This window comes from Talaromyces marneffei, chromosome 3, assembly GCF_009556855.1.
Source record: "Talaromyces marneffei chromosome 3, complete sequence".
NCBI classification, from domain to species: Eukaryota; Fungi; Ascomycota; class Eurotiomycetes; order Eurotiales; family Trichocomaceae; genus Talaromyces; species Talaromyces marneffei.
The window spans coordinates 2,744,928-2,766,051 of NC_072350.1; the positions used below are offsets into that span (position 1 = coordinate 2,744,928).

At 47.4% G+C, this 21,124-nt stretch overlaps 6 protein-coding genes across 6 annotated transcripts; 3 read left to right on the plus strand and 3 right to left on the minus strand.

Annotated features, from left to right (window-relative positions):
- Positions 1-627: 627 nt before the first annotated feature.
- EYB26_004737 (uncharacterized protein) lies at positions 628-1,666 on the plus strand (the record flags this gene model as incomplete). The annotated part of the gene is made up of 3 exons (XM_054264028.1): positions 628-826; positions 887-960; positions 1,022-1,666. 3 exons carry the CDS (start codon positions 628-630, stop codon positions 1,664-1,666), a joined length of 918 nt encoding a protein of 305 aa, XP_054120003.1.
- A 535-nt stretch (positions 1,667-2,201) lies between these two features.
- Positions 2,202-3,133, plus strand: EYB26_004738 (uncharacterized protein; the record flags this gene model as incomplete). The annotated part of the gene is made up of 3 exons (XM_054264029.1): positions 2,202-2,284; positions 2,362-2,448; positions 2,503-3,133. The coding sequence occupies 3 exons, from the start codon at positions 2,202-2,204 to the stop codon at positions 3,131-3,133; spliced, it is 801 nt and encodes a 266-aa protein (XP_054120004.1).
- A 1,452-nt stretch (positions 3,134-4,585) lies between these two features.
- EYB26_004739 (uncharacterized protein) lies at positions 4,586-8,274 on the minus strand (the record flags this gene model as incomplete). Its single annotated transcript, XM_054264030.1, has 9 exons — positions 4,586-4,731; positions 4,785-4,902; positions 4,956-5,683; positions 5,736-5,867; positions 5,922-7,108; positions 7,169-7,353; positions 7,422-7,882; positions 8,041-8,119; positions 8,185-8,274. 9 exons carry the CDS (start codon positions 8,272-8,274, stop codon positions 4,586-4,588), a joined length of 3,126 nt encoding a protein of 1,041 aa, XP_054120005.1.
- Positions 8,275-9,156: 882 nt separating this feature from the next.
- On the minus strand, positions 9,157-13,352 carry EYB26_004740 (uncharacterized protein; the record flags this gene model as incomplete). The annotated part of the gene is made up of 6 exons (XM_054264031.1): positions 9,157-9,657; positions 9,712-9,891; positions 9,951-10,138; positions 10,197-10,473; positions 10,529-13,055; positions 13,120-13,352. 6 exons carry the CDS (start codon positions 13,350-13,352, stop codon positions 9,157-9,159), a joined length of 3,906 nt encoding a protein of 1,301 aa, XP_054120006.1.
- An 854-nt stretch (positions 13,353-14,206) lies between these two features.
- Positions 14,207-16,840, minus strand: EYB26_004741 (uncharacterized protein; the record flags this gene model as incomplete). Its single annotated transcript, XM_054264032.1, has 7 exons — positions 14,207-14,291; positions 14,347-14,477; positions 14,546-15,330; positions 15,400-16,070; positions 16,123-16,617; positions 16,680-16,745; positions 16,818-16,840. The coding sequence occupies 7 exons, from the start codon at positions 16,838-16,840 to the stop codon at positions 14,207-14,209; spliced, it is 2,256 nt and encodes a 751-aa protein (XP_054120007.1).
- A 748-nt stretch (positions 16,841-17,588) lies between these two features.
- EYB26_004742 (uncharacterized protein) lies at positions 17,589-19,863 on the plus strand (the record flags this gene model as incomplete). The annotated part of the gene is made up of 4 exons (XM_054264033.1): positions 17,589-17,615; positions 17,685-17,811; positions 17,867-17,932; positions 18,071-19,863. 4 exons carry the CDS (start codon positions 17,589-17,591, stop codon positions 19,861-19,863), a joined length of 2,013 nt encoding a protein of 670 aa, XP_054120008.1.
- Between the last annotated feature and the right edge of the window lie 1,261 nt (positions 19,864-21,124).

The following is a 21,124-nucleotide window of genomic DNA, read 5'->3' on the forward strand; positions in this document are numbered from 1 at the left end:
GGATTGAATGAGGCACTGATTAAGTAAGCTGGGGATCCCAGAACAAAAGGAAAGACAAGTGGATCCCTCCCGCATGATGATATGTTCGATGCAGCCAATCAGCATCCTGCAAGCCACAACCAGGGTGGTTGCTGTCGTCCAACGCGACATGCTGCATCCTCCTTCTTTCATCTCTCTCTATCTTCACTTTCTTTCGTTCTATTTCTGCCTTCTTTGTCCTGTCTCGTCAGAACACTCCCTCCCCTCCATGTCCAAGACAATAAACACACCAGAACGAGGGTGTGTTCGTTTAATGACGTTTCCCCTGGCTGGCATTTGAACGCCAGCAAACCAGATAGATTCCCAAGGTCCACCTGCCAATACAGCATTTCAAGATCATCACCCAGGTCTAAATAGCATCGGCTACACCCAGTAGTCTAACAAAACCGGAATCCTGGGTCTGAGCACATCAATCCTTCACATATTCTGTTGATTTGTTTATATGATCTTCTGTTGAGGGCCCTGGCTTATCTCTAATCATCGGCATTTTCTGATATCATCGTGCCCTAATCATCAAATCATCAAGTCATTGATCTATTCCTGTTCCTGGAATTTCATAGAAAAGAGTTTATCAGCCGAGCACCAGCCATGGCTCCTCCCGATTTGAACTCGGTTCCTCCGTCTCCTCATTTCCGTCATACTTCCCAACCGCCTGACCTTGAATTGAACCCAATTTCTTCTTCCACTTCACAGCGGACATCTCATATTATGGGACCTCCGCCCATGCCAGCGAATGCCATGTCATCTACTATCACTAGCGATTCTGGGGGTGCAGGTTTCGGCCCAGGTGAGTTCCGCATACTTGTATTTAGATTCACAAAGATTGACACGTATGCTTTCTATATAGGCCCTCTGCGTCATCCTCGTCCCATGACCGCTGCTGACTTACACTTGGTGTTGGAAAAAGAACAAGAGGCAGTGGTTTGTGCTCTCTAGTACATTTATCTGGAAACTATATGCTAATTCAAAACCCCACATCCAGGTTAACCGCCTTACAAGAGAGTTAACTCTCCTCAGACAACAAACGGCATCTGTTGCATCAACGGCATCTTCTACGTCAACAGGCTTCACTGATTCTATGGAGGTATCAGTACATCCTACGGCATCCCGTCAACATCGGTCGTCTTCCAACCTCAGTTCCCACATTCCTCCCGGATCGGCAGCATTGGCAGCAAGTGTTTCGAGCATTGCTCCTTCACGCGATACCGCCCTACCTTCGTCGCGACCTTCAGGGGAGTTCGCCCGTGCTGGACGCAGTCGTGAGCCTTCTGTTACTTCACCGCGTCAGCCCGTGTCACCCTACGGTGACGTTGGCTTTCAATCTCAGTCTCAGGGCCAACATAGCCATCGCAGCTCTGTATCGCATTCTCACAATTCTGCATATCCACCCGAAACCCGGCGTTCGACCTCGATCTCGTCGACAGCAGGCAATCGATTTGAAGAGACGGCACAACACCGAGCAGAGCTTGAAGCTGTTAGAAGGGAGAATGACATGCTTCGACGACGAGTACGTGAACTAGAACAGACCCTCAGGGCTTATCGTGGCTCGCATCCACAGTCTCCGGATGAACCATCTGCCCATAGTTTAGTAACCGGTTTGCGGGATGCCACACTATCAGAGGCATAAAACAACTACCACAAAATTGGCTCTGTTCTTTTTGAGAACTTGGGTTATGCGATGGGCAAAGATTGCAATATCGAATGGCGTTTACAAGAGATGGTACCGCAATCTTTTCTTCCTTAATCTATTTCTTTCTCCTCTCTTCTTCGTTTCTTGACTTGAAGTCTAAAATAGCTACAAGTAGTAGCTGCCTACATTTGAAACTTTAATTGAGAGGCTGTCCTTTTTTTTCTCAATCAAACTATTTTAAGAATTGCACAGGTTATACTCGGTAAATTCACATGTCAAATGATGTGGCTAGAACGGAGGCTTGAATGACAACATCGGAAGTGGCTTAGCAAGCCCCTCTTCCTACGTCATGAATTTGTGGCGCAAGCAGCTCCCTCCCCGCTTGAGAAGAACTGCCCACACGTCAACGACAGACGTTCTTTTCCTTAAATAAAACTTCATATCCTGTTCTACTACGTTCTTAGGGTCAATTCTACCACAAATCATTCAAATCACATAATTATACTCACTAATTACCGACTACTCGACAATCATGTCTGGAAGCAACGTTGTTTACGTCAAGGGCATTGCCCCTGCGACTACTGAGAAAGAAGTCCGCGATTTCTTCAGCTTCTGGTATGTTGATTCTGATATCATCGGTGATTCGCATCATTGTATTTCAACCCAGGTCATAAGTACTAACGAATGAATAGTGGAAAGATTTCCAACTTGAGGCTTACAGCCGAGTCTGGTGAAGCTGATGCCACCAAGTCTGCAACTGTAACCTTTGAGAAAGAAACGTACGTCCTATTTCCTCCAGAAGGAAATAATGAAGCATACTAAACAGTTTATAGAGCCGCCAAAACCGCTCTCCTTCTTGACAACACTCAACTTGGCCCCGCAGCTGTGCATGTCGAGGCCGCTCACACCATCGACGAAATCGCCGGCAGCCATGCGGCCAGCGCCCATGAAGCCAAGGACGAGAACCAACACGACATTGAACAAGAAGACAAGCCCCGCTCCCGCATTGTAGCCGAATACCTCGCCCACGGCTACACCATCAGCGACCAAGCAATCCAAAAGGCCATCTCACTAGACCAGAAGCACGGCTTCTCCAACCGCTTCACCGCTGCCCTCTCTACCTTTGACAACAAGACCAAGGCCACTGATCGCGCCAAGGGTCTGGATGAAAGGTACAAAATCACTGACCAGGCTCAGAGCCACTGGCGTGGTTTGACTTCGTACTTTGAGAAGGCGCTCGATACACCCACAGGCCAGAAAGTGCGTGAATTCTATGTTAAGACCGACAAGCAAGTCCGTGACATTCATAATGAGGCTCGCCGTCTGGCCGATCTTAAGACTGGAAAAACGGCCACCGGTGAAGGGCAACCTGCTGCTTCTGAGGGTGTGACTGCCCCAACTTCAGGCGTTGCTCCTAGCGCTACTAATACCAGCATTCCCGTTACTGAGGGCAAGCCTGTGTAAACGCTTGCTTGTTGAAATTTCTATCTAATGAGTGATGGTTGTTTCTTTTCTTGTGAATTGCAGGCCTGTTTTTTATTTCTTTTGTGACCAGGCGTGTTATTATTAGTAAATAGTTTTAAGGGTAACTAGGAATGAGAATCATGTTTATCAAACACATGCATTCGAGCATAACCGAGACTAACTAACTAGTTAGTTATGTTAGTTAGTTAACTAACCTAAGTTAACTTAGTTAGTTAAGCATTCTGACTAATCATCATAACTAACCCTTACCGGTAGTTAAGAGGAAGTACCTCGCAATGCCGAGACTTGATATCATTCTCCAGGTACAACGTCACAATGATGAAGCACAGTCAATCTGCAATCAATAAAGCAGTCAAGACTTATATAAAATGGCCAGCTCCTAGACTTCGTAAACATACCATCTACCATACTCATTGATAACCCCAAAATCTTCAAACAACTAGAGAAATTATACACCTCTCTAGTAGTCACACAGCCTAGAAAGGTGCCACACCCCAACACCTCTGATGCCGAACATTCCCCCCTCTTGCACAAAACTAATGAGAAAACAGATACCTCGTCACCTAAAACTTTCTCCAAGGATTTAGAAGAAAAAAAAAAATAGACAAAAATGTCCGCCCCAAACCCAGGCCGTCAATCCCCTGACGAAGAACGTCAACCAGGACCCCAACAACAAGAGCCCACAGGCTTAGGCAAAGCGACCCCCAACGCAGCCCCCAGCGATGAATTTTCAAAGGCCAAGTCAGAAGAAACCAAAGCCCGGCTGGAGAGTAACCCGGAACACCCGTTGGAGAGGTATGCGAAGGAGAAGGTTACTTAATCACCTTTCCTCTTCGGGCAGATTTGATGGATGGATGGAGGGGAAAGGGACGAAGGATATGATGCATTTAGAATGTATTTAGGCCTCATGATTGAATAACTTCAAATCCAATAGATCAGTGACTTTATCGATCCCATATCGGCTCTTTAAGTAGCATCATGACTGGACTAGTAAGAAGAATGTATGGTCCATATTCCTGCGTAGCATTCGATCTAGATAACATAACACACAGCAATTTTCGCACTTAATTTAGTATGTGGACTTGACTTGAAAAAGAACAATTTAACATTGAAAAAGTATTGGGGAATCTGGAAGTTGATGCATGGGTTCACAACTGTTGAAAGATGGGCACCATGTCGTATGACCGAGGGGCAAGTATATAATAGCTGGATAAGGAGGGTGAAGGAGGGGTTGTGTCATGAGGACGAAGGGGGAATAAGTGACATAAAGGGGCATTTTGATCTTGAATACCAAATCTTTGCTCTCCAAGATTGTGGGAATTCAAGACGGAAGAAAACAGACTATCCGACAACGACATATAAACAACGCCAAGAGAGAAGGAAAACGGTGAAAGAAATGAAATTAATCGTATCTCATTCAAGGCCATCTATTCAATTACCACCATTCGCTAAACTGGCAGCAATAGCAGCGTCGACTTTGTCGGCCTCTTGGAATACGGATTGTATGATTTGTTGTTCTTCCGGAGTCAGGATCTTTGTCAAGTTTTCGTATAATTGTGGTTGTCCTTGTTGTAGGCCTGGTGCGCAGTCAGTAACCAGTAATTCGAAACGAGGGGTTGAGAGAACATACCAAGCAACACATTCTTAAACAGACCATATGGCTCAACTTTATCGAGAGGAGTTTCGAGAAGACTCTCTTCATCCAAGTCGTCATCATCATCGTCTGCCCAAGAACCAAACTTCTGAGCCTGTCATACAGTCAGCATCAATCTGTTTTCATAATTGTAGAAGACGAGGTTACCTCTTGACTTAGGAAATCCAAGTATGCCGCATTCTCATCGGCGACATCGTCGTCACCACCGCCCTCGGCCTCATCCTGATCGTTCCACTCAACCTCGCCATCCCACTCGGTATCCTCATCAACGAGATCATCTTCCTCCTCGTCGTAGGTATAATCCGACTCTCGGGTAGCAGCTTCGCGATGCTGAAGAGCTGCAGGCAATGTCTGGAAAAGTCTCGTAACTCCCTGCAGCAATCTAGGCCAGCCTTGCTGAACGCTAACTGGAACATCCTCCGGTTTCAATGTCAAAAGAGAGCTGATAGCTGCAATGGATAATTTCTTATCGTGGACGCGTCGGAAGCTGTCAATATTCGAGAACCAAGTGCTGAAGAACTTGTTCGTCCATCCTTTCGCCTCCAAGATTTGCAGAGTCAATGCCGGGTTGTAGTAGATAGCATTGATAATCATTTCCATCAAATGAACTCGGTAGGACTTGGTCTTGGCGTCACCACTGTTAAGTACGTTCATTGCAAGCTCAACAAAGACGGGGACATATTGGTCAACGTATCTGCGAAGGTTCAACATTAATGCCTCTGCGAGTTTGCAGCCACATATCCTGTCAACACCTCCGACCTTTTCGTCGTGGAAGATATCCTCTACCATGCTGACAAGGGCGCCGAGATAAGCAGGGTTCTGAACAAGCATTTCGGATCCGTATGAAACAAAGTTGTCCAAAGCAGGTAGCATGTCTACTTAATGTCAGCATTTCAATATACTATCAAGAGACATGAATGTACACACCCTCCAAATAAAGCTCTGCGCCGGCTTTGAATGTCTTGTGGATAAGCTCAAATGCCTGCCACATGGTAGGCGAGATGCTCTTGGCGGAGAATGTGCAGCTGTCGATAATCTCGAAAATCTCATTATACAAATCTACAGGTCAAGTTAGCATTTCACACTTAATAAATAATGAAGGAGGTAGCGAACCGTAGAGTTTGTTCTCCAGAGTAATGGTGATGACAGGCATCAAGATAGTTTCCAAATGCAACAAAACATCTGGAGTGCTTTCCAACGTGAGAATAAGAGTTCCAATGGTTTGCAAAACACCCAAAGCTGTGATGCTCTTGTCATCAAGGAAGTCTCCGTAAGAGTCTTCATCGCCCTTCGAAGCCTGGCGCTCAAGAAGTTCACCGACAATTCGCATATACGTATCACGTAGCTGTTCACTCAAAGCGACTGCGAAAGGTGTAAGCTCCGCAGAGAACACCTCAACAAAGTCCTCCATGACATTAGACAGAGCATCAACGTCGACTTCGTTAGCCAATTTGAGCAACTGCTGCATGATCTGAGGGATGTTGTGTTGCATCGATGTACGGATGGCGTCATGTCGAATCAAGGGTTGCAATGCAAGAGCTGCCTCGACACGCACAGGTAACTCAGGATCGGCCATGGATTCCAAGATATTGCGGTAGATGGTCATCAGATTGGCAGGGTCCTTGAAGTCTAGCTGCTCAAATTTCTCCAATGTATCGCAAGCACGAGCCCTGAGGAAACCGTGAGGGCTTCGGAATTCAGGGAAGACGTGACGGACAAAAAAGTATTCGACCTGGTCAGCAATTGGGCTCTTCTTACCCAGAATAACAGAGGACAAAGATCCAATCATGCGTAAAGCTCCTTCTTTTTCTCTAGGAATCTTTTCTGCATCCGGTGCGTTCTCATACTTGCTGACAACGCCGTTGACAAACTGCAGAATGTTGAAAGTCTGCTTCTTCCGGCTCTTTGTAAGGGAAATCAAAAAGTTCGTCGCGGCCACATCAGGAGCGGAAATCTCCTCGTAGTAGTTGAGCTTCCTGTGGAGGTACTCGGGAGGGTCCGTCTGGAAAAGCTCGAGATCTTCGTCGTTCTGGCAGAGCAACGGGAAAACAAGGTGTGCGATTAGGGTGTCCATGTGCGGTTTCAAATGGTCCCAAGTTGTTTTCGGCTTCACGCATTCCTCGAGGAAAATTAGGGTGTATGAAAGGACGGGTTTGCTAAGCCATTGACCCTTGACCCATTTCTCAACCTCTTGCAAGTATCCCTTCAGAATCTCGGGAGCAAACGTGGTAATGAACGACTTTGCGTAAGTAGTGACGTCGGGCGATGTGTTTTTGGTGATTGATGTGGGGTTTCCATATCTATTTACACAGTACCGTGTTAGTATGACCGTTGTATGCAAACAGGATAGATATACAAACCGAACAAACAGACGGTTAAGGTTTCCATAAGCCCATTTCTTGCACTTCCACCAGTGATTTGACTCTCGGTCTTCAGGGTCTTCGAGCATCGAATTGGCTGGAGGTGCCTTGGCCACTATTCTCAAGAACAAAGTACACCAGTCGACGGTGGCCTGGTGAGTTTTGAGGTGTGGCGGAAGTTCAAACTTGTGCACAAGTCAAGTCAGTCGACGGTACAGCTGATAGCAAACAGCCACAAAAGGATAGAACTCACATAAATAGCATGCTTATAAGCCTTGACGACCGTATGCAACATCTCCGCAGCCTCCAGACTCTCCTCATCCACCAATCTATTACCGATATTCAAAAGCTGAGGGAAACAATGCTCCACAATCTTATCAAAATCACTCCGCTTCTCATTCGCCTTGAACCTGTACACCTTGCAAATCGCCAACAGACATTGAAGTCCTGAGAAAACCGAATTCACGTCGTTGGCGTTCAAAAGCTGCAGTGTGATATCCATGTAACCAGGCCATTTTTCAGGGAAATCGTATGAGAGGATCTTGGTAATGAGCGGTATGAACTGCGCACGAACATTGGGAGGGGATGCGGCGAGGATGGGGATTAATCGATCTCGGAGTGCTGGGCGCTCTTCTTCGGGAATCTTTTTGTAATTGCTGGTCTCTTCAGAGGGGGCCCATCCTCGGTTGATGCGGTTCTTCAGGTACACGACGGCTATGAAAAAGCAAATCAGCACACAGATGTGGGAATTGCGAAGGGCAACATTTCGCGAAAGACGAATAATTGCTTTATCCGCATTGTTGAAAAGCAGGAACGGTGATTGTGTGGACAAGCGATTCGAACACAAAAATGGCGGGGCGGTTTCTCCATACCAGAAAGTTGAACAGCATTGTTTTGTTCGCCCTGCAGAATATCAAGCAAAGCGCCTGTGAAGCCGGGTTGCGTCTCGGCCTATAGCAGAGGAAGGACATAATTAGTAAGAAAAAAGATAAATGTTTGATCAACGTCAAGCATACATATTTGAGGTCCAACTCGGCCTGTCGTCGTGTGTCCGCATTCGCGTCGAGAGTCGACTGTATACGGTCCCGGAGAGCGTTCACATCCATCTTGCTCCGTGTGCCTCAAGCACGAACAAGAATATCGCAAGCTTGAAGACTCAATAAAAATGAAAAATAAGAATAGAATGAAGTCTCCTGGGCTGCGGGGTGGTATCACGAAAACCACACTCGCAAAACCTTGAACGGAAAAATATGTACGTTCCCAAACAAGAATGTGGAAAATGAAGGTATAGTAGTGCGGCGGTACCTATGTCGTGCCACAGAAAAGAGGGGGAGTAAAATTTAGCCTCTTTAATTTTTTTGCTCTGTTTGATCGGTTTGATAAACGATAAAAGAAAAAAAAAGTATTTGGTAGGACCATAGGATTGATTAATTGTAGTGGCTGAGTGGATTCGTTTCACGGGAAGAGTGGGCTTTTTGCTTGGGTAGGTACACGAGGTACGGCAGAGCACAGAAATTTAGAAAGTGAATTGGGAAATTTTTCTGCCGCTAAGAGCTTTCAAAGACCTTTGGGGAGACTCCACGCCAAGACTGCCCTCGAGCCCTATATCTACAATTCATCATCTCTATGACTAGAATGACCATTTAATTGTCATTAATATTATGCTGGAATTTATAAATGTTCCTGCCCGAAGACAAACAACAAGCGATGGTTGATGAAGGCAGAGTCTAGTGTTGATATTGTGACTAAATCATAGATAGACAGCCCATGCTTATACTCCATGTGGCTGCTTAGACCCCGACACAAGCCGTTTTGCCCTTGAGCCTCCCCAGTGAGTGGCAATAGCCTCATTGGCCAGTCACGGTCATGTCATATGCACACTTGCAGAGCTGTAAAACCTAGTCCACACACACAAAGTCAAGCATTTTGACAAACCTGTCGGATAATTCTTGTCTTATACAACCAACCCATTCAGCCCGAGCGAGAGCCTACATATACAGAGACGCTGCAAAGATGACATCGCGCTTGATCAATTCTTGCGCTTGCTGCATCTTGAGATAAAGCGTCGGATCGCCAACTAGTTTTGCCGCATTCTTGACCTCTCTGCACGTTTCATCCAGCCGAGTGATGGTTCGAACAATCGTGCCTTCCATGACATCTGTGAGATCGGTAATTCGGTTGAATGACATGCCTTTCGCCCATTCGTACACGACCTCCATTAGACCAAATCGGGGTTTGCTAGTGAAATCATTGGAGTCTTCGCTCGACAGGATGACTTGATGCAGGATTTGGAAGTCATTAACCTTGTCCGCAATCCGGATAATAGCTTCTTTGCCTTTCTCCAGGCGGGGCGTCAGTGTCGGTTCATTTTCCGTCTTCTCTTGGAACACGAATGCAGACAGAAGAGCCACGATTTCCTCTGGCTCGTACTCTGCCAGTACATTTTCAAGAACGAGTTCAGTAAGAACCAGCTCGTCCGCAGAATGTATCTAGATTGAGTCAACACAAGCCAACGTTAACGTAGAATGCCTGTTCTAACTTACCTCACAAGCAACTTTTCCCTTTAACATTACCCGCGACTCGGCATCCACGAATCCGAGCTCCTTGAGAACTTCAACCCTCTGTTCGTAGTCAGGTAGCAACTGCAGGTTCTGGTCTGACATAAGTTGACGAAGTTGCGAAATATTCTCTTTGACCTGCCATTCGTCGTGCTGCATTTCGAACTGAAAGGAAGAGGTCAGTTGATGACTATCAATTGTAGTCAAGGATAAGGGACACAAACATGTTTAAGGAAATCTGGGCATGAGAGACAGTGACAGCCCTGTGCAATTGCAGCCTGCTCTTGTCTCTTGATCAATATCTCGCGGATTTGAAGTTCCTTTACACGATCCCAGTCGAGTTCATCCCAGAAAGGACTATCCCATGATGCACAGTATTTTGATAATTCCTTATCGCCAAACTTGAGTGATTCTATATGAAGCAAAACATCAATAAGTGTTTATGAGCTTGTCAAAGATGAAGTACATACCTTTCTTGATATTGAGGTACCATATCGGCCCTGTAACTTTGACAAAGGTGTTGGTCACGCATTCTACATCAGCCAAAGCAACCCGGCAAACCTTCAGGGACATGTCGGCAGAGCTTGTAGGCAGGTTTCGGAAAAATCGTCGGAAGCTTGGAAGGAATGGCAATATGTCGCTTGGGTGTCGCTTGTCGCTAACGGCACCAATCTCCAATACTTGGATATTTGGCTCTCCACCACTGATACCTTCACGAACAATGAGACCGGCGGTACGAATTCCGTCCTGAGTAATCTGTAAGTATAAAGAAACACTAGTAAGATCTCAAGTTCAGGCTTGCCTTTCTATATACCACAAGCCTCTTGATCATAAAAAGTCTCTTTCCAACTGGCGACGTAATCAAGCCCAAATGTAGGTCTCGGGTCAGTTTCTCGTATTCCACCGAGGCTTGATGACAAACCGCAAGATCAACATCGCAATAGGCACAAGGCTCGCGTTTGATCTTGGAAAGACTTGCTTCGGATAATTGCACCTGTTTCTCATGCTCCGGCAGAAGAGCTTGAGTCGCATTCTCACTGAAACTTCGCTTGATCATCTCTTCGATCTTAAGAGCCTCAACACGTAAAAGGTTGAGAATCATGTTGTACGTCAGACGGAATTGTGACCTAAGTTTAGTAGGATCACCGAGCATCATGCGTCGTAAGGCACCAGCAGGCGGTGCTTCATCTTTACCGCTGGCGACGATAATCACAAATCCTACAGTGTCCAGTCCTCTTCGACCAGCTCGTCCTGCCATCTGGGTATACTCGCCTGGTAGAAGATCTCTGAAGCCCTTGCCATCATGTTTGCGGAAACCCGAGAACACCACTGTTCGAGTGGGCAGGTTCAAACCCATGGCAAATGTTTCCGTGGCAAAGAGAACCTTGACTAAGGTCCTAGCAAAGAGAATCTCGACAATTTCTTTCATGATTGGCAAAAGACCTCCATGGTGCACAGCTACGCCTCGACTCAGCAGCTCTCGTAGGCGCAAAATCTGTGGCAAGACCCTGTCTTCTGGCTTCAGCCGCGCCAAGGATTTCTCAATTATCATGTGAATAGCACTCTTTTCTGTTGCTGTACAGAAATCTTGATTCGAGAGAGAGTTTGCGTTTTCCTCACATCGCTTTTTAGAGAAAACAAAGACACAGGCGGGCAGCAGATTCTCCTTGCGTAGATGTTGTACCAGATGAACCCACACATTTCGGTCTTGTGCAGCCGTGGTCCTTCCTCCTCCTCGTCCCGTTCGAGCAATATTCCCCGTTCCTCGATTAGCAGGCTGCCCTCTTCCTCGCCCACCTGGTCCGCCTTGAGGGCCGCCTCGTGCTTGGCCACCACCTCGTGGACCTCCTCTAGCATTGGCTTGACCCCGGCCTCTACCCTGCTGACCACCTCGCGCGGCCTGGGACTGAGCCTGTGCCTCGGCGGCCTTTTGTGCTTTTTGCTTGTCCCGTCCAGAAAGAATATCGTCAGCTTCCTTCCAGCCCTTCTCGATGAAACGTTTGTTAGAATCCACAATCTTATGCATGCTCTTTCCTGACCAGAGATAGTGCTCTAGCGGCACTGGACGTTTTGAAGTGGAAATAACATAAATATCCTTCTTCTTCGTGCGTCCAACCCACGAGGCGAATTCATAGGTGTTCGGTACCGTAGCGGATAATAGAATCAAAGTGACGTGCTCTGGAAGCATGATGATAACCTCTTCCCAGACAACACCTCTTTCCATGTCATTGACATAATGCACCTCATCAAAAATCACAAACTCGACGTCACGAATGAGATCTGCTCCTCTGTAAAGCATGCTTCGCAGAATCTCAGTAGTCATGATGAGACAGCTGGACTCTGGCGATATTTGGACGTCACCAGTCAGAATACCGACATCGTCAAATTCGTTTCGAAAGTCTCGGAACTTTTGATTACTGAGGGCCTTAATAGGCGATGTGTAGATTGCCTTGGTCATGTGTTTGACAGCAAGGGCTATAGCATATTCTGCTACCACCGTCTTACCAGCAGAAGTATGCGCGGCGACAAATACCGAGTCTCCGTTCTCCAAATGATAGACTGCTTCTTTCTGAAAAGTATCGAGCTCAAATGGCCACTCCCTCGCCATGTTGGGTACCAGATCATGGAAATTGGAGATTTCTTTGTTGACATCAACAACATGTGCCCATTCGCGACCACCTTTCTGTGCTGTAGCTGCAAATAGCTGACTTCTGGGTTCGAAAGCAGGAAATTCCACTGGTAGCAAGGAATCGATATCTTCTTCTTCTTCCTCCTCCTCCTCTTCCTCGCTTACCATTTCCTCTTCACCTTCTTTGTATTCCTCGGCGTTTCCATCGATTTCAGGACGTTCAACCTTGATGGCTTCTTCTTGGTCCAGAGTTTTTTCCACTTCTTCATCATCTTCTTTCGCTGTCTTTGATTCGGCTTGTTTCAAATTGAGTCCTCGTGTGAACCCTGGTGGGATTTCTAGCAATCCTCCTTCAGTGCCGAAATTGATAATGCGGTCGAGTCCTTGCTTTCCCATGCCTCGCTGCTGTTCACTAGCTTGCATTTCAGATTCCATTTCAGCAATAGCCTCAACTCCGTCCAGTCCTCCGGGAGCAAAGGGAAAGAACCCAGCAGCACCTCGGACAAAATCTGCTCGGGCCGCTGGACGTCTCAATAACGAGGTCGAATTCTTTGCTGTAGCGCTGCTGGCGGGTACCGTCATTTCATGGTAACCCGTCACTCGGCCCTCGAGGCCTTCGCGGTTGAAGCGAATGATAGTGCGGGTCTGAGTGTGTGCCACGTCGAAAATGTCTTGATAATCAATAGACACATCCCATCTCCTAATAAAAGAATCAGTAGCCATTTCACGGGTCATTTGTAATCATGCGACAGAGAGAGATCTACTTCTGTAGTCTATTCAGCCAATCTGGGCTAAATCGCGGTGAAGGGGTAAGAAACTCATCCTCCAATTCCTTCTTCAGATCGTCCTCATTGTGGCGGCGAATTTTCTTCCGAGACCTAGAGCTGTCTATGATCCCATCTTCTTCTTCGATGAGTCGTGCATCATAGTTTGCGGCATCCAGTTTGTCTGAGCTCAGACGAAGCTGACTCAGCTTTGAGGATAGAATATCTACCATCGCGAAAGACTCAGATGAGACCAGTCAACGCAGATATAGAATATGGATCGTGTCCGTAGAAGAGGTGCCCGGGGTGAAGATAGTGATTAAAATATTATTAAGATACTTCAAAAAGACCTTCTTCTGTATTCTTTGGAGCTTAGAAGGCTGAGGGAAGGTTGATGGTCGTTGCCGAAGCGTAGAATACCGGTAAGCAACCTCTTCCCACGCTGCCGATGAGGAAACGGCTTGAGCAAGCCAATGTCTGAAACTCCTTCTAACTCGCTTATCAAATGCTGCGTCAAGCTCAGTATTCTGAGACAGGGACAGATACCTATGACTGGTAGTTTAAGGATTCGAGTCTGTCTTCTTGCACACACACAAAGTTGACTTCAGCTGTGACATAACCCAAGTGCTGATTTGATATTTGTGGAGCCACCAAAATAACCCCACGACAGTCTGGGAACAGTGGGAAGGTACATCCCCACAAGGCCTGCTTTGCTGAAAGGCCTTGTTTATACTGATATTTTGTTCTTTTCGTTACCATCATATGATTTCCATTCATGAAACATATCTATTGCAAGTGGATATATGAAGCAGTCTTTGTCAATCAAATAAGTATTATTCACTAAATTCATTTATAAACTAGATATTTTGCGTCATCATAAATATACCACCAACAAAAAGGAGAAAAATAGAACAAAGGATGCATTATGCAAGGATTTCCATGTGTCATAGTATATTCATCAGTCCAAGCACCATGAGGACAGTTAACAGGATCATTGGGGTAAATCATATATGTAACATCAGCTCAAGAATACAAACTAGAGACCAAAACAACACCCTTGAAGGGCCTTGATGAAACAATCTCATCCTTATCGGCAAGAAAAGACTGGAAAACTTTTGCGGTCCTGCACGTTGATTTGGAATTCAAAGATCCCTTCTACCGTCCCAATATACCTATATCCCAGTGTGTCAGCTATCTATAGACGAAAAGTATGGTAAGGTCACGTACAAGCTTCTACCATCGGCGCCCCAGCCAACTCCTGCAGTATCTGCAGGATCTTGGTCCTGGGGCACGTAACCAAAATGTCTGTCAGCCTGGTCACTACTCAAAATATGCCTAATCCATCTTGGCGAACGAATCTGAAGTCGCGCGTCAGTCATTGGATATTCTAGCAAGACGAACGGAAAAGAGAAAAAGAGAGATATACCTCATTAGCTGCAAGTCGTTGCCGTCGCAGTCGTTCTGCGGCTACGCTAGCCCGCATTTCTGCTGCTGATGCGCGTTGTGCATCGTACCGACTTTCTGTCGTAGCACCGGGGCGCGGAATACGACGAGGAATCGATCTCGACCGTTGCGATGTTTGCCACGCTTCCGTTGGCGGTTCTTCATCGGGGTAAGCTATATTCCAGACCTCTGCTCCAGCACTCAAACCCGTTTGACCGTTATCGGTGCCCGATCCGGTATTTTCCAACTCATGTTCAAGACTAGCACCGTTGCTATGTGAAGTGCCTTCTGAGGGTTGCATGTTTGTGGGCGAAGCCGTCCACCTAAGTCGCAACTGAAAGTCAGACGTAGTATTTCTATTACTGTCGTCGCCACTTTGCGTGTTGGGTGCCGAGTCTGCACCTTGACTAGGTTGCGATATCACAATGGACGCACGACGTCTTTGGCCAAAGCTTCGCTCTGTAGAACCAGCCCGTCCAGGGTAGTGCTCCCGAAAGAACTCCTGAAGCGCGGCATCTGTAGAGCGGAATGGTGAGGTAGTACGGGAGGGGTGATCAGCATTATCAGTAGCACCACCTAGGGATGATGAAGTGGCGTGTTGCCGTGAATGACTGTCGGTACTCGGTGCCCGATCTTCTGCATCACTTTCTTGTCGAGATGACGACCGAGCCGTGTTGAGAAACTCGATGATCTGTCGTTCCCTTTCAGTGAGCCCTTGAACGCTTTCGCGCAATGAGGTTACTCTATCAGAGGTGCCGGTATTCAATCCTGTCAATGACGTTCCGTTTAGCAAATCTAAAACGGCTTGGTGGACATTGCCCGTCTCATCTCTCGTACCAAAATCATTTTCTTCACCTTCTGAGCGTACCAAGTATGGTGAATTATATATAGGTCGGACTTTTTGCGTCTCGGGGTCGTCTCTATCCAGATTCACAATCTGCCGGCGAAAGAAGCCGGAGCGAATATCAACTATTCCAAATCTTCCGGTATCTTCAACCCACACCAGAAGATCCCACGGTTCTGGCGAAAACGCCATACTGCGTACTGCGCCAGCGGAGTCGGCTCGGGATGATCGAAATAAGGCCACGCGAGCTTCGCAGCCTTGTGCTCCAGAGACACACTCAAGAAGCGCATTTACGTCGAAAACGCTGATGATACCGGACTGTGAGCCAATGGCGCATAACCGGCTCGAGGGTGAAAAGGCTATAGTGAAACAGCTACCATCGTCGAAGTTCGGGCTCATATTCAAGTCGGTACTCAGAGGCAACTCTATCCGACAGCAAAGATCCCAGGTCCAACCTGACAAGCGCTCATTTCCCCATCCGAAGTCAATACTATTCGGGTCTCGGATGATTCGATAGAAGTATGCAAAGTTCACGTCTCCCACGGCCGCAAGGAGTCTGGAGTCTGGGGAAATTACGGCATAGTTCATACACTTGGGATGATGTTTGGTTTCGAGGAGTTGGCGCCGCGTCAGTGAGAAGATCTTGATCGTCTTGTCATTATTACTATCCATTGTTTGTTAGGTCAAGTGCTCAACATGCAGCAGCACATGCATACCTGAATACAGCGATGTCCTCATGGGCGAATCCGAGTCTTTCGTCGGCTGGCAAGCGATGGATTGTGACAGAATTCACGATACTGCCGGTCAGCGCTTTGGTGAAGATTTCCGGCAGATCAGTGCCACTCTCTAGAACCCCAAGATATGGTCGTTGTTCTGTCGAAGCACCTGGTGGCGCTGTTGGTACCCTTGTGTCCGCGTCCAGCTCAATGGGCAATGCGGTATCTACGTCTGCTGTTCCGAGTCCTGACCTTGCATCACTTGCGGCACGCGGATCTCGGCCAGGGAGACTAATAAATGCACACTCCCCATTATCAGAACCCCCAACAACGATCCACCCATATGCTGCAGCAAGGCATTTCGGTTCAAATGGTATTCGTTCAATCGTATCCCATCTCTGCGACTTCACGTGGATCGAGTGGACTACCTTATGGGCGACGAAATATACACGATCGGGATCTGCGGTGCTTATGTAGTGGCGGAGCTGATGATGACTGGAACCGGAGCCCTCGGCGTCAGTAAGATTGCTTGGGTGTAGAAACGAGGGATCACTGACAAGTTTGGGATTTTGAAGGGAAAGTAACGGCGTTTCGTGGGCAGGATCAGCGAATCGGTAGGGAAGCTTCCAAAGGCATCGGGACATCGTTAGTCAATTAGAAAGCCAATGTTATTTCAGATCTGAACGAGCACCAACAGTATAGAATAATCTAGTGTCATGATTGACCGGGAGAGGGAGGCATCAGTGACGCCGCATGGTCAAATGGAGTGAATACGTCCAGTGATTCATGAGCAGTAGAGCTCCAGACACTGGCCGACTGAAGAGCTTAGGTATGTACAAAGAGAGGAGACGAGGAGCCCGATCAACGGTCCCGAAATTCCAAAGAAGACCGTGGCTGGGATTCTTCCAAAGGCAGTTGTATGGACAATCGTGAGGTGATGGCTGCACTTGATCACAATGCTATACCAGAGTGGAGACGGCGTGAGGGCGAGGCCGAGAAAGAAGGTATGACGGCACAACACGGTAGTTTTTGGTTTAGCGTGGCTAGCTCTTTCCGGTAGCTGCCAAAGTCTAGCCTGAGAAATCAGGCTTCCGCGGCTATCCGGCTTTCGGAGGCGCCACTTCCTTAGAGTCTACTACTTACTGGCTTCTACGGTTCTATAGACTTCGATCCGTACCCCGGCACGTGACTCGTACTAGCTTTTCGCCAGGCGCTAAGCATGAATTCGGAAAAGCCAAGGGATTATTAGGGACCGGAAATTTTGACTTCATCAATTTCTTCTCCCTTTCTCTTCCTTCCATCCATCCATCTCAATTGCTTCTTCCCATCACAAAAACCCCTTCTTCCCATTTTCATACATCCCGTTTCATCTTCTGCTGGCGCTTCTTCAGCTTGCATCTCAGTGATTCAGGGCTTCTTTGTACTTTTATACTATAGTTTAATTCCCTTTTTGTACTTCTAGCACAATGCTCTCTTCCCGTCTCTCTCGCGCGGTAAGTTGTCATCATCACCTTTTATCTTCTTTCGCAAAACACAGAAACTGATGCTTTTATGCAATACAGCTCCCGCGTACTCCCTCCCTTGCCCGCGCTTCTGCAATCAGAGCCCCCGGTGCATCATTCCGGAGATGGAATTCTACAGAGGGTGGTGAAGAGAAGGTCAAAGGCTCAGTCATTGGTATTGATTTGGGTATGTAGCTGTCACTTCCTCGTATTCCAAACCATAAACTAACAGTATTTCTCAGGTACAACCAACTCTGCTGTCGCTGTGATGGAGGGCAAGACCCCTAAGATCATTGAGAACTCAGAAGGTACTCAAAATTTTTCCTCCCTTCACAGATCTCCCGACTCGGGTGGTCATAGCTCCCGAGGCCCCTTTGAAGCCTCTCAGTCTTGTGTACTCGAAATTCAAAAAGGTCCTGGATAAAAGCTTACGCATTAATTTACAGGTGCTCGCACAACTCCTTCCGTCGTTGCTTTCGCCCAGGATGGTGAACGTTTGGTCGGTATCGCCGCTAAGCGTCAAGCCGTCGTGAACCCCGAAAACACCCTCTTTGCCACTAAGCGTCTCATCGGACGTAAGTTCACAGATGCGGAGGTGCAGCGCGATATTAAGGAAGTCCCCTACAAGATTGTCCAGCACACCAACGGTGACGCTTGGGTTGAGGCTCGTGGCCAGAAGTACTCTCCTTCTCAGATCGGTGGTTTCGTCCTCCAGAAGATGAAGGAAACTGCCGAGGCTTACCTCAGCAAGCCTGTCAAGAACGGTGTCGTCACTGTTCCTGCTTACTTCAACGACTCTCAGCGTCAGGCCACCAAGGATGCTGGTCAGATTGCCGGCTTGAACGTCTTGCGTGTTGTTAACGAGCCCACTGCTGCTGCTCTTGCCTACGGTTTGGAGAAGGAGAGTGACCGCGTTATTGCTGTCTACGATCTCGGTGGTGGTACCTTCGATATCTCTGTCCTCGAGATCCAGAAGGGTGTCTTTGAGGTCAAGTCCACCAACGGTGACACCCACTTGGGTGGTGAGGACTTCGATATCTCCCTCGTCCGTTACATTGTCCAGCAATTCAAGAAGGAGTCTGGTCTTGACCTTACCGGTGACCGTATGGCCATCCAGCGTATCCGTGAAGCCGCTGAGAAGGCCAAGATTGAGTTGTCCTCTTCCCTCCAGACTGAGATCAACCTTCCTTTCATTACCGCCGATGCTTCCGGTGCTAAGCACATTAACCTCAAGATGACCCGTTCTCAACTTGAGGGCCTCGTCGACCCCTTGATCAACCGCACATACGAGCCCGTCAAGAAGGCCTTGAAGGATGCCAACTTGCAGTCCAAGGACATCAACGACGTTATTCTCGTCGGTGGTATGACCCGCATGCCCAAGGTTACCGAATCCGTGAAGAGCATTTTCGGCCGTGAACCTGCCAAGTCTGTTAACCCCGATGAGGCTGTTGCTATTGGTGCTGCCATCCAGGGTGCTGTTCTTGCTGGTGAAGTCACTGACGTTCTCTTGCTCGATGTTACTCCCTTGTCTCTCGGTATCGAGACCCTCGGTGGTGTCTTCACTCGTTTGATCAACCGCAACACCACCATCCCTACCAAGAAGTCCCAGACCTTCTCTACTGCCGCTGACTTCCAGACTGCCGTCGAGATCAAGGTCTACCAGGGCGAGCGTGAACTCGTCCGTGACAACAAGTTGCTCGGAAACTTCCAGCTCGTTGGCATTCCTCCTGCTCACCGTGGTGTTCCTCAAATCGAGGTCACCTTCGACATCGATGCCGACTCCATCGTCCACGTCCACGCCAAGGATAAGTCCACCAACAAGGACCAGTCCATCACCATTGCCTCTGGCTCCGGTCTCAGTGACGCTGAGATCCAGAACATGGTTGAGGATGCTGAGAAGTACGGTGCTCAGGACAAGGAGCGCAAGGCTGCCATCGAGGCCGCTAACCGCGCCGACTCTGTCTTGAACGACACTGACAAGGCCCTCAAGGAGTTTGAGGACCGTCTTGACAAGGCTGAGGCTGACCAGATCCGTGAGAAGATTGCCAGCCTCCGTGAGTTCGTCGCCAAGACCCAGTCTGGCGAGGAGACCGCCACTGCCGAGGATCTCAAGCAGAAGACCGATGAGCTCCAGACTGCCAGCTTGACCTTGTTCGACAAGATGCACAAGGCTCGCCAGGAGGAGTCCAACAACCAGCAGCAACAGTCTGGTGAGCAAGGTGGCGAGAACAAGCAATAAAGCTGCTGGCTGCGTCATCCTGCAAAATACTCCTTGTCTCCTCACCCGCATTGTTTGATTATCTAGGACTCGTTTCCTTTTGAGCTAGTCCCTCCTCTACCTCCTTCATCTCATGTTCTCATAAAACTGTACAGATATTGATGGCTGTCATGTTTCTTTCTCGATTGTTTTCTACTATATTTCCTCATCCGGATACTTTGTGCTTTTGGTGCGACGGTGTTTTTTCTCTTCGTTACTGATTTCTTCTCAACTATGTCTTTATATTATTTGACTTTTGCACCGGTTGTCGGTTTCTGATTCCTTGGGCTGCAAAAACTATGCACGGCGGGCGGGCGGAACGGAAAGGTTTCTTGTTTTTTTCGCTTGACAAAAAGTGTATCTACCTAATGACCCGAACGGCCTCATCCACACGCCTGACTGTTGGGATGTTGGGTGCATGGAGCATATGATTATAGAATCGAAATCTCCTCTCATAATACATTTTCTTTATCTTTCACTTGCTTGAATAACAACCTTAATCTAAAGTCTACATTCTGGAATTTGCCTTGTATCGTTGACACTTGATACAGACTGATACATCTGCTAAGTACATGCTCTGTCCAGGCCATTCGCCAGCAAGTATTGTGAGATGCCCACGCTGTAATGAGCCCCCTTCTGTCAACTGGTCTGTCGCCTCCCGGCAGCTTCCCGACCCATCCATATAGCACACGATATCGATGTTCTACCCCACGAGCTGTCTTATTCTCCAAGTCGGTACCGATATCAATTTATAAATGTACTACGTTCTCGGTTCGTTTTCTGCTGTCGGTTATCTCATAACAAGCCCGAGAAGCTATAGCTATATCTAATGGGCCTGGTGGTGGCCCGTGATATCTAACTTGGCTCCTGTCTACGATCTTTATCAGCTTTGATTTGTTCGCAGAAATAGTCCTATGAGAACTGCATGATGGCGTTGAGCTTAATAAAACGTATACCTAGGTATCACGTTGTCGGTGTAAAGGAATCAGTCTGGTGTAAGTTTCAATTCACAGTCAACTAGTGCTTAAAGGAATATATATAAACTCAGCCGGTTCTTCCTGTAGGACGTTGATGGATTTCTCATTTATCTGTCTATACATTTGTTGCTCCCTAATAATGCAGAAATACTCATGTATATCTATCCTTCTGAATCTTCATTTAACCCCCAAAATGAAACAATAGGATCAAAGGAAGAGTATGAAGTCCAAGATGAGTCGTCGTGATAGCTCAAAGATGACTATGT